The sequence below is a fragment of the Dipodomys merriami genome, unplaced genomic scaffold (genome assembly GCF_024711535.1).
Source record: "Dipodomys merriami isolate MVZ:Mamm:240054 unplaced genomic scaffold, mDipMer1.0.p SCAF_2, whole genome shotgun sequence".
NCBI lineage: Eukaryota > Metazoa > Chordata > Mammalia > Rodentia > Heteromyidae > Dipodomys > Dipodomys merriami.
The window spans coordinates 69,035,231-69,047,658 of record NW_027203381.1 but is presented as its reverse complement, the minus strand read 5'-3'; the positions used below and the strand labels follow the sequence as shown (position 1 = coordinate 69,047,658).

The 12,428-nt window shown below is 41.7% G+C and overlaps 1 protein-coding gene across 7 annotated transcripts in view; it reads right to left on the bottom strand.

Moving 5' to 3' along the window:
- Positions 1-3,228: 3,228 nt before the first annotated feature.
- Wdr53 (WD repeat domain 53) overlaps positions 3,229-12,428 on the bottom strand; it is a 13,291-nt gene continuing 4,091 nt past the window's right edge. For all 7 annotated transcript variants that reach the window (XM_070029939.1, XM_070029936.1, XM_070029937.1 and 4 more), the window contains 2 exons: positions 8,225-8,720; positions 3,229-4,772 (listed from right to left, as the gene is read on the bottom strand). In XM_070029939.1, the coding sequence (XP_069886040.1) occupies positions 4,170-4,772; positions 8,225-8,704 (1,083 nt within the window). In that variant the 5' untranslated portion in view covers positions 8,705-8,720 and the 3' untranslated portion in view covers positions 3,229-4,169. The remainder of the gene's footprint in view (positions 4,773-8,224; positions 8,721-12,428) is intronic.

The window sequence follows — 12,428 nt, the reverse complement described above, 5'->3', positions numbered from 1 at the left end:
GTTGTTGCTGGCAATCAGGTGGGAACCCATGGCCTTCTGAAAGTAAGGAGTAATGCTAATGGATATGGAGTTTCCTTTCAGTGGGAAAGATATTTTCTAAAATTGGTCCTGGTGAATGTTGACACAACTATCTCAAGTTACTAAATATCAGGGAATTTTATACTTTAAGATGAATTATATTGTATGTGCATTACACCTCAAGATGACTGTTTTAAAAATAAAAATATAATTGCTGAGTTAAAAATTTATTGTTCTCCAGTTATATTCTTGTTACTACCACCAGCAGCATAAAACAATGGCTATTTCTAGTGTTTGAAAGAGCAGTTATCTCCTGACATATCAAAATGTTTAAATTGCATAACACCCATAAACACTGTTTTTTAAAAGTAATTTTAAATGGTTATTTTTCATTTATTAATTTTGCTTATATGGTACCAATGAATCGAACCCAGGGTCTCATGCATGCTAGGCAAGCATTTTACCATTAAACCACATACCCTGCCCTGTTTTGTTTTTTTGTTTTTTAAGTTTAGAATACTGGGCATCAGTGGCTTATGCCTGGAATCCTAGCTACCCAGGATATTGAGATCTGAGATCATGGTTCAAAGCCAGCTCTCACAGAAAATCCTTGAGACTGTTTTTTTTGTTTTGTTTTGTTTTGTGTTGAGTCCTGGGGCTTGAACTTAGGGCCTGGGAACTGTCCCTGAGCTTCTTTTTGCTCAAGGCTAGCACTCTACCACTTGAGCCACAGTGCAACTTCCCACTTTTTCTCTTTGTGGTACTAAGGGATTCATGCATGCTAGGCAAGCACTCTACCACTAACCTACATTCCTAGCCCTCTGTGACTCTTATCTTCAAAATAAATTACCCAAACAAAAGCCAGAAGTAGAGGTTTGGCTCAAGTGGTAGTTAGCCTTGAACAAAAAAAGAAGCTGAGGGACAGGGACGCAGGCCCTAAGTTCAAGCCCCAGGATCCTTATACACATACAAAAAGTTTAGAAAGTTCATTGATAATGTCAATTACATAAAGAACTAGCAAGATAGCTGTGTGTAGCAATGCATACCTTGGATGCTGAAACAGGAGGATGGTGACTTTGAGGCCAGCCAGAGCTATATAGTGAAACCTTGTCTCTCCCCTCATCCTTCTACCCCCCAAAAAACAGTAAGTTAAAGTAAAAAGAAAGTATAAGGGAGAACTCCAGAGTGCTGAGAATATACACAGACCTGTTTCATGGTCTAGTTCATCCCCTCCCAATACATGGGTATTATCTATCTGACCGGTGGTATCATGAACTCAATGGTTCCCCAAACACTTTATGGTACAAGACTTCAGCCTTGTACCCTTTCACATTTTCCTTGTATACCATCCTATGCTCTTATATTAGAAACAGTTTTTCCTTTTAAACAAAGTCTATACAAGAGCCAAGACATAGTCAAGAATGAAGGGGTTTGCCATCACCTGTTTTGTTTTTTTCCGGTCAGTCATGGGGCTTGAACTCTGGGCCTGAGCGCTGTCCCTCAGCTCTTCAGCTGAGGGTAGAGTGGCTAGCACTCTACCACTTGAGCCACAGGGCTACTTCCAGTTTTTCTGCTTATATGGTGCTGAGGAATTGAACCCAGGGCCTCATGCATGCAAAGCAAGCACTCTACCACTAAGCCACCTTCCCAGCCCTGTTGTAAAAATTTTGAACCATAAAGATACAGATGAGGGCTAGGCAATTTTTTTTTTTTTAACAACATATGCCTTGTTCCTCTTACTCTGACTTCCCTTTAGCTCTTTTTTTTTGGGGGGGGTCTGGTTGTGGGGTCTGAACTCTGGGCCTGGGCGCTGCCCCTCAGCTCTTCAGCTCAAGGCTAGCGCTCTACCACTTGATCCATAATGCCACTTCTGGCTTTTTTCTTTTCTTTTTTTTTTTTTTGGGTCCGGTCATGGGGTCTGAACTCTGGGCCTGGGCGCTGCCCCTCAGCTCTTCAGCTCAAGGCTAGCACTCCACTACTTGAGCCACAGTGCCACTTCCGGCTTTTTTCTTTTTGCTTATGTGGTGCTGAGGAATCAAACCCAGGGCCTCATGCATGCAAGGCAAACGCTCTACCACCGAGCCACCTTCCCAGCCCCCCTTTAGCTCTTGAATCTTTTGTATATTTTGGATTTTGTGTTTGGGTTGCGTGTGGGTGTGTAAACTGGTGGTTGAACTCAGACTCATACTCTTGGTTAGCATTTTTGCGCAAGGCTGGTGTTCTGTCACTTTGAGCCACACTTCCAGTTCTGGTTTTTTGCTGTTTAATAAAGTTCATAGACTTTTCTGCTCAGGATGGCTTTGAGTGAGATTCTTAGATCTAATCCTCTTGAGTGGCTGGGTTATAAGTGTGAGACACCCAGCAATCTAGCTTGAGTTGGATGCCAATAAACAATTGGATCAGCCCCAGTGCTTGCACTGATGACAAGTGAAAAGATCTAGAGGTAGGAGTGCTACCTTTTACTTCTGTTCAAATGGAGGGACCAAAATGCAGAGAAGCTATATCCAATGGCAAGATGGAGCCCCTATGATCTTCTGCCCCAGCTCTACTTACTACAGTTCTCCAAATACATATATTCTGTTTATTTGCAAATTTACTCAACTTTCTTTCATGAATACACCACAGAAAACTACAAAGACTCTCTTCATTAACACAAGGTTATATATACCTCTGTAATCTGGCATGATAATAGTTTCAAATAAATATATCCATTGGTTTGTAACACAATGATTTAAACATCTTGCCATACATTCTTTTATAACATGATTAACAATTTTGTCCATCTGAACTTCTGAGATGTAACGTGTTTTTTTTTTAAATCATGGCTTATTTACGAATAAACTCAGGTCTAAAAATAAATACAGCTAGGCTTTGAAGGTTCATGCATGTAATTCCAACGTCTCAAAAGGCTGAGATCTGAGGATGGTGGTTCGAAGCTAGCCCAGGCAATAAAAGTCCATGAGAGTCTTACTGTCAATTAACCAAAAAAATCCATAAGTGGAACTGTGGCTCAAGTGGCTTCAGTCCCCAGCACCATATGAGAAGGAACTTTCTGTCTATCCACTATCTTGGCCTCTGTTACTTTCTTATATATTCTGCTTTTTACATCTACTCACTCAGAAATTGTTTATTTATAAGTTTGAGTAAAGCATCCGAGCTTCATCAAGCGAGGATAGATTTTCTTTTCTTTTTTTTTTTTTTTTTTTTTGGGTCCAGTCGTGGGGCATGAACTCTGGGACTGGGCGATGTCCTTCAGCTCTTCAGCTCAAGGCTAGCGCTCTACCACTTGAGCTACAGCGCCACTTCCAGCTTTTTTCTTTTTGCATATGTGGTGCTGAGGAATCAAACCCAGGGCCTCATGCATGCAAGGCAAGCGCTTTACCACTGAGCCACCTTCCCAGCCCCTAGATTTCCTTTTCTAACTTAGTAAAGGATCCTCATGACAATCTGTGATCAGAAATAACTAATGTCATAAACAATGTGGTGACTTCGTTTGGGTTGTACTGTAGGCCTCCAGAAAACAGGAGGCTTGACATGACCACCAAGGTCCTTTCTAGGCAAATAATCATCCTGAAACTCCTGGATCCCTAAGCCACTTACCATTTAGGGTCTTCATTCTTATGCCAATGAAGGCCGGGTGCTTGTGGCCACACCTGTAATCCTAGCTACTGAGGAGGCTGAGATCTGAGGATCAAGGTTCAAAGCCAGCCCGGGCAGAAAAGTCAGTGAGACTCTTATCTCCAATTAACCACTAGAAAACTGGAAGTGGTGCTGTGGCTCAAGCAGTAGAGTGCTCACCTTGAGCTGAAGAGCGCAGGGACAATGCCCAAACCCAGAGTTCAAGCTCCACAACAGACAAAAAAAGAAAAGAAAAAAAAAAAGAATCCCTCTTATGTCAATGAAAATGGAGGCATCACCTATGTCACTGATTTGGAATCAGAAATAGCATGTTAGTATAAAATGGTGGCATAGTCAATAGCATTACTTTTCTTTCTCCAAATTTTAATATATTATATGAAATATTCAATTATTTTCTGTTTCTTCAAATGTTTTAAAATGTGCACAATGGTATAATTCCATATATGGTAAACAGTTTAAAAGAAGCAGGATTTTTTTTAACCTAAGTAAGTTCGCCAGTTTTTCAAATGTTTTTATGACATTTTAAATTCATTTAAAGGGTACACAGATATACAATTAGTTTGATCAGCAACTAATATACTTTGGTGTCCCTTTATTTGGGTAGTCAAGAGCCAGTTCACTTTTTCCCCATGTTCAATATTTAGCTTTGGTGAAATTTTGCCATGTTCCTCCACAACTGTTATGGAAGCACTGTTTTCTTCCTGTTTGGTATAAGTTGCTCTTTTAGTTTTCTTCCTGTGAGTATGTTTTGCAGGACTCTTAGTTTTTTTCTCAATTTCACTGCTCACATCCCACATCATTATCTTCCCATCATTCCCTCCAGTGAGCAGCAAGTAGGATTCTGGCAGAAAGCAAACTTGGGATACCCCCAAAGTATGGCCCTTAAATCCCAGCTCTCGTTCACATTTGACTCCCATCACCCTAAAGATTCGCACTTTACCATCTTCTGCACCACAACTAAAAATATTGCCGCATGATGCTACAGAGATAGAGTGTGCTAGGGCAGGATTTAAGAGCTGGCCAGGTGACTGTGGGTTTTCCATTTCTTCTGTTTCATCCTCCTGTAAGTTTGTAATCCAGAGTGGGCGAGCCTTCTGAAGATTCCACAGCATCACCTATAAATAAGTCCAAGTTATAGCTTCATATGGAATTTTAGCCATTTTGTGCAACCTCAGTGTGTATTCCCTTTGCTGGCCTGGCACCATGATCCTCCCAATCTCAGCCTCCCATGTATCTTAGGATGACAGGTACATGTCACTGCATCCAACTATTGGTTGAGAATAAGTTGTAAACTGCAATCTTCCCAGTCTCAGCCTCACAATTATCCAAGCATGAGCCACTGGCACTTGAAAAAACTTGGTATATCTTTAGGATGAAAGAATGACTAGTCAATGACACACTTTAAACTGCTTAGTCATAATTGGTATCCACTTGGCTCTTCAGGTGCTCTTTACAACCACACAGGCAGATCACCACCACAAGGGTAGAGAAGCTAGGTTTATAAAGAGCTTCATCAAGACCTAGGACTGGAAAAGGAATTTAGTGGTTGTACAGTCAGTACAGCAAAGTCAGTATAAATGCTTTGGGAAGGGATGCTTTAATGTTTGGGGGCTGTCCCAGCATTATAGGACATTCATTCTTTCCATTGCCAAATCCTGCAACTTTAAGTACTGGTAGCTTAGGGGAGGGAGGGCAGTCATTGGGACAATAACCAAATCAGCATCTTGCATTCCCAAAAGATTCCACAGATTTCTACAGAATCTTAGCAGTGAAAACACTGAACAATAATGGGTATACCTTAATAATTAATGATTCTATATCTAGATGTCTCCTGTTCCCAAACTAAGAAAAGTTTCTATTATTAATAACACATGTTCAAATGTCTCAGGTGTCAGAGAAAAAGCACTGGCTTTGGAGTTACACAGCTTGCATGAAATCAGGAAGTTATGTGGACATTAATTTTAATTTGTTTCCTCCTCATAAAAAGGTCCCAAGAATGATCAAGGAAGGTATGGGTAGAATTAAAACCAATGTTTTACATGGAGAAACCATGTAAAGCATTGGCAAGTACTAAGTAAACAACAGAGGTAAGTCATGATTATTTTCATTCCATTGATGAGATTTACTTTCTTGAGTGGGAGTACATATCACTATGGCAAAGTTCAAACTATTTGAAAACACTGGTAGTAATACAAAATCTGCTTCCCTGTGATTTGCACTATTTAAATACCACATTCCATTTTCACCCTTTAAATAAAACTAAGAAATAACTGAGTGCCAGTGGTTCAGGCCTATAATCTACTCAGGAGGCTGAGATCTGAAAATTGAGGTTTAAAGCCATCTTGGGCAGGAAAGTCTATGAATGGCTTATTTTCAACTAGTTACTAAAAAGTCAGAAGTAGGGCTGTGGCTCAAATGGTTGAGTGCCAGTGCAAACCCAAGGGATAGTGCCTAGGCCCTAATATCAAGCCCCAGTTTTGGCACGCACACAAACATACACACAAAAAAAGAAAAATAAACTCCTACAGATCCCACACATAATGTGGTTCTAGTTATATTTACTTTCCTACTGACTCTTCTCTGAAAGTGTGTTCCCCCCCCCCAAAAAAAAAAATTCAGCATTGAATGCAAAGCTCTGATTCTGGTACCAATACACAAATATTTCAGTTAATGAACTACAGATATGAAAGTAAATACGAGGCCAGGATCTTTTGTCTTCAATGTTCCCCTTTGTTTCTTTTTTTTCTCTCTCTTCCTCCCTCCCCCCCCCCCCTTTCTTTCTTGTTTGTCGGTTGTGGAGCTTGAACTCTGGGCCTGGGCACCGTCCCTGAGCTCTTTAGCTCAAGGCTAGTGCTCTACCATTTGAGCCACAACGCCACTTCCAGCTTTTTCTGTTTGTGTGGTGTTGAGGATTCGAACCCAGGGCTGCATGCATGTGAGGCAAGCACTCTACTACCGAGCCACCTTCCCAGCCCACTGTTCCCCTTTGTTTAAACAGATGTTTAGAGCCAAATATTCAAAGGAAGATAAAAGGATCAATAATCATACTTGAAAAAAATCTACTTGTTCTGTCAGATTAGCACATTCCATGTGGAAGTAAAGCTTACAGTTCATAATGGGATCAATAACAAATCTGGGGCTGGGCTGTGGCTCAGGGATATAGCATATGCTTAGCATGTACAAGGACTTGGGTTCAAGTTCAACTGCCCCCAAACAATCAAACAAAAAGAGCCCCATCCTTTTGACCAGAACCACCATCTTCCAGTAATTTGCCGAAATGATGAACACAAAGGGATAGAGGAGAGGTACTTGATACATGTTCTCTAGGCCCTTCCCTTGGCCATATACATGAGAATCTACAAGAAGGGTGATATTGTAGACATCAAGGGAATGGGTACTGTTCAAAAAGGAATGCCCCACCAGTGTTAGCATGGCAAAACTGCAAGGGTCTATAATGTTACCCAGCATGCTGTTGGCATTGTTGTTAACAAGCAAGTTAAAGGCAAGATCCTTGCCAAGAGGATTAATGTCTGTATGTCAGTATTGAGCATCTTAAACACGCTAAGAGCCGAGTGAAGGAAAATGACCAAAAAAAGAAGGAAGCCAAATAGAAAGGAACCTGGGTTCAACTGAAACACCAGTCTACTCTACCCAGACAAGCACTTTGTGAGAATCAACAGAAAGGAGCCTGGGCTATTGGAACCTACTCCCTATGAATTCATGGCCTAGGAGATGTAAAAATAAATAAATAAATAAGACTGCTGGTGGGGCTGGGAAGGTGGCTCAGTGGTAGACTGCTTGCCTTGCATGCCTGAGGCCCTGGGTTCGATTCCTCAGCACCACATAAGCAGAAAAAACCAGAAGTGGCGCTGTGGCTCAAGTGGTAGAGCACTAGCCTTGAGCTGAACAGCTGAGGGACAGCGCCCAGGCCCAGAGTTCAGGCCCCACAACCGGACCCCCCCCCCAAAAAAAAAGACTGCTGGATTATAAAAATGAAAACAGCTGGGCACCGGTGGCTCACACCTGTAATCCTAGCTACTCAGGAGGCTGAGATCTGAGGATCACGTTTCAAAGCCAGCTGGGGCAGCAAAGTCTGTGAGACTCTTATCTCCAATAAACCACTAGAAAACCGGGAGTGGTGCTGCTGTGGCTCAAGTGGTAGAGTGCTCGCCTTGAGCTGAAGAGCACAGGGACAGCGCCCAAGCCCAGAGTTCAAGCCCCACAACTGACAAAAAAAAAAAAGAAAAAGAAAAAAGAAAAAACAAAAAAAGCCCCAACACACAAACACACAGAAACTTTTTTTTTTGGTGTCCATTGTGGGGCTTGAATTCTGGGCCTGGGCCCTATCCCTGAGCTTCTTTTGCTCAGGGCTAGCTCTCTACCACTAGAGCTACAGCACCACTTCTGGATTTTTCTGATTATGTGATACTGAGGAATCAAACCCAGGGCTTCATGCATTCTAGGCAAGCATTCTACCACTAAGCCACATTCCCAGCCCCACACAAACTCTTGACGGCTAGCAAATCTCATTCAATAAATATCCAAGAACTCTTTACAAAAGCCTCACCTGCATATCCAGGCCACATGACAAGAGGCTCTGAGGCCTCTGAGGTCGAAAAGCTACAGAGGAACAGATATTGGAGTGTCTCTTCAGGGATCTGGTAACTTTATTCTTTTCCAAGTCAAGGATTTTGATTGCCCCAGAGTCATCAGCAGAAGCTAGTAGGTTTTCAGTTTCATTCAATGAAAGACAATTGATTTCTTCTTCATTCACATGAAAATTATCCAAAGAACCTTTGAGAGACCTGACATCCAGTATGCTAATGGTTTCTCCATGTGAGGCAAAGAGTTTGGTGGGACAGGAGGGAGAAAACACAACACTGGTAACATCATTGGCTCCTTGAAACTGCATGTGTCCTACTGGAGTTCCATCTTCACCCCAAGTTATGAGATCTCCACCCTCTGCTCCAGAAGCCACTAGCCCATCTTTACTTGCATTCAGGCAGAGAATAGGAGAAGAATGTCCACCAGTCCACTTGACTGCCATAATGGCCCAGAAGACTCTGTGAAGGGAGTTGAGAAATTTTATATAAGAATTTGATAGTTGAAAAGCAATGTAAAAAGCAATATTTCATTTAAATATTTTTTTTTTTTTTTTTTTTTTTTTTTTTTCCGGTCGTGGGGCCTGAACTCTGGGCCTGGGCGCTGTCCCTCAGCTCTTCAGCTCAAGGCGAGCACTCTACCACTTGAGCCACAGCACCACTTCCGGCTTTTTTCTTTTTGCTTACGTGGTGCTGAGGAATCGAACCCAGGGCCTCGAGCATGCAAGGCAAGTGCTCTACCACTGAGCCACCTTCCCAGCCCTCATTTAAATATTTTTTAAAAAATCTTAAAATAAGGGGCTGGGAAGGTGGCTCAGTGGTAGAGCGCTTGCCTTGCATGCCTGAGGCTCTGGGTTCGATTCCTCAGCACCACATAAGCAAAAAAGAAAAAAGGCGGAAGTGGTGCTGTGGCTCAAGTGGTAGAGTGCTAGCCTTGAGCTGAAGAGCTGAAGGACAGCGCCCAGTCCCAGAGTTCAGGCCCCACGACTGGACTCCCCCCCCCCAAAAAAAAATCTTAAAATAATCACTCAAATAAAAGACATTTAAAGACCAAATCTACAAAAACCTAGTTGAAGCTGGGTGCCAGTGGCTCATGCCTATAATCCTAGCTACTCAGGAGGCTGAGATCTAAGGATCACAGTTCAAAGTATTTCTAGTAGGTCCTAGCTACACAGGAGGTTGAGATCTGAGGATCATGGTTCAAAGCCAGCCTGGGCAGGAAAGTCCTTGAGACTCTTATCTCCAATAAGCCACTAGTAAACCAGAAGTGGAGCTGTGGTTCTAGTGGTAGAGTGCTCGCCTTGAGCTGAAGAGCTGAGGGACAGCGCTCAAGCCCAGAGTTCGAGCCCCACGACAGACAAAAAAATAAATAAATAAAAAGTCTGTGAGACTCTTTATCTCCAATAAACTACCAAAAAAAAGCTGGAAATAGAGTTGTGGTAGAGTGCTAGCCTTGAGCAAAAGAAGTTCAGAGATAGCACTCAAGCCCCAGGACTGACAACAAGCAAACAAACAGAAAAAAACACCCAAAACCCCAAAATCCCAACCAACCAACCAAACAACAAAAAAAGCCCAGGGCTGAAAATGTGGTTTAGCAGTTAAGTGCTTGCTTAGCATGTATGAAGCCCTGGGTTCCATTCCTCAGTACCACATAAACAGAAAAAGCAGAAGTGGCTCTGTGGCTTCAAGTGGTAGAGTGCTACTACCCTTTAGCTCAGGGACAGTGCCCAGGCCCTGAGTTCAAGCCCCAGGACTGGCAAAAAAACAAATAAACAAAACAAACAAAAAACAAAAAACCCAAACACTAGTTGGACACGGGATTGTGATACATTGGCTAACACATTCTGCGAAGGCTTTCCTTGCCACCAGAGGCCCGGGTAAGCCTACTTCTCAAGTCTTTGGTGTGAGACTCACTTAAGTTTATAAACACTAGTCAAGCTCTGGTGGCTTACACCTGTAATCTTAGCTATTCTGGAGGCTGATATCTGAGGATTTCAGTTTAAAGCCAGCCAGGGCAGGAAAGTCTGTGAGACTCTTATCTCCAATTAACCACCAGAAAACTAGAAGTGGCACTGTGGTTCAAGTGGTAGAGTGCTTGCCTTGAACTGAAGAGCTCAGGGAGTGCCAGGCAAGTTCAAGCCTAAGGATGGACAAAAAAAAAAAGGAAAAAAGGTTGCACATTAATCAGATTAGAACTTTCATCTGAATAATGTTTTAGAGAATGAGCTCTGTGCTAGATTCTCCAGGCTTATATTAGTTGGATGACTGAGGAAGTTGTTGAACTTCTCTAAGGTCACTTCTTCAAGAGGGTAATAGAAACACCCCTATTTTATGGGATCACTGAGAGATTTAAATAGTATATATAAAGCACATATAACTGTCCCATTGCATAGTGACTGTTCAATAACTATTCCTAAGATTCCTTTTCTATTTTATTAGGCATATTAAAATGATATCATATATACACCACATGAGCTTTCCCCCTCCGCCTCAGTTCTGGGGCTTCAATTTAGGTTCATGTGCTTGCTAGCTGCCTAGTACCTACCACTTGAGTCACACCCTTAGTACCTACCACTTGAGTCACGCCCCTAGCCTAACCCCAATAGTTTCAAAATGTCTTTCCCAATAGTACTTCCTGGACTAGCAGCAATCAGCAACACCGAAGATGTGTTAGAAGTATAAATTGTTGGATCTTACCTAAAATCTGATTCTAAACCTCTTGTAGTGTGTGTGTATGTGTGTGTGTGGGGGGTTCTAAGCAATGTGTTAATCCTAATGTGTGCTAGAATTTCAGAGCTGTATTATATTAATGATCATCTGGGGAATTGGTTAAAAACACAGACCTTTGGGTCTTACCACCAGAGACTTACTCAGTAAGTTAAGTAAGTTTAGTTTTAAAAAACAACCCTTCTAATTAGTTTTTGTTTCCAGATAATAAAGCTGTCTCAGTGGTAGAACAGGTCAACCATGTACAAAAATGCACAACAGCTTGAGTTGTATCACTAGCAACAACAAAAAAATTACCCGAATTTATCAAAAAGGTTAAACAGTTTGCTTGGGTCTTAGGATTTGTTCACGAGATTGAATCTAAAGGTTTCCCAAGTTTAAATAATGAATATTTTATTCTAACAACTCCACTTGACCATAGTTTTGTGAGCATTCCTTCAAAGTACAGAAATGGACTAAAAGCTACTGATAATTCATTACTGGTTTTAACGGTATTCACATATTTTAATCACATATTTAACATCATCTATTTGCAACTATACAATAATGTTAATAAGCAAAATTTAGACTCCTGCTCCCCTAAAAACCCCAGATACATTCAATGAAATTGCCACACAATATTGGCCTGTCCCAACTGCTTATTGGTCAGCAGAAAAAGGGATATCAAGAAAATTAGTATAACTTTAATGGCCAGATGAAGTGAGGCAAACATCAATCTGGACACTTTTCCCCCCTTTTTTTTTCTTTTTCCTCCTCCTTTTTCTTTTCTTTTAATCTGGATAAATTCAAAATTTCATTTCACAAGAAAAGGAAAAATTTAGCAAGAAAAATTGAGTTCAGGTAAGATACCTGAATTTTTAGTTTATGATATTGTGATAAATTTCTTAATTCTGTTTGAACAAAAAATAAATCTGACAATGCCAGGTGCTGGTGGCTCACTCCTGTAATCCTAGCTATTCAGGAGGCTGAGATCTGAGGATCAGGGTTAGAAGCTAGCCTAGCTAGAAAGTCTGTGAGACTCTTATCTCCAATTAGCCACAGAAAACAGGAAGAGGTGCTGTGGCTCAAAGTGGTACAGAGCTAGCCTTGAGTGAAAAAGCCCATGGACAACACCCGGGCTCGAGTTCAAGCCCTATGACCTACAAAAATAAAAAAATCTGACAATGTAAAATCGGACAGTGTATCTAGTTTTTTTGTTTTGTTTTGTTTTGTTTTGTTTTTTGGGTCTGGTCATGGGGCCTGAACTCTGGGCCTGGGTGCTGAGGAATCGAACCCAGGGCCTCATGCATGCAAGGCAAGCACTCTACCACTGAGCCACCTTCCCAGCCCTCAACTTTTTTTTTTTTGGCCAGTCATGGGGCTTGAACTAAGGGCCTGGGCACACTGTCCCTAGAAGGCTCTGAGTACAAGCCCCAGTGCTGGCACAAAAAAATGTGTTAAACA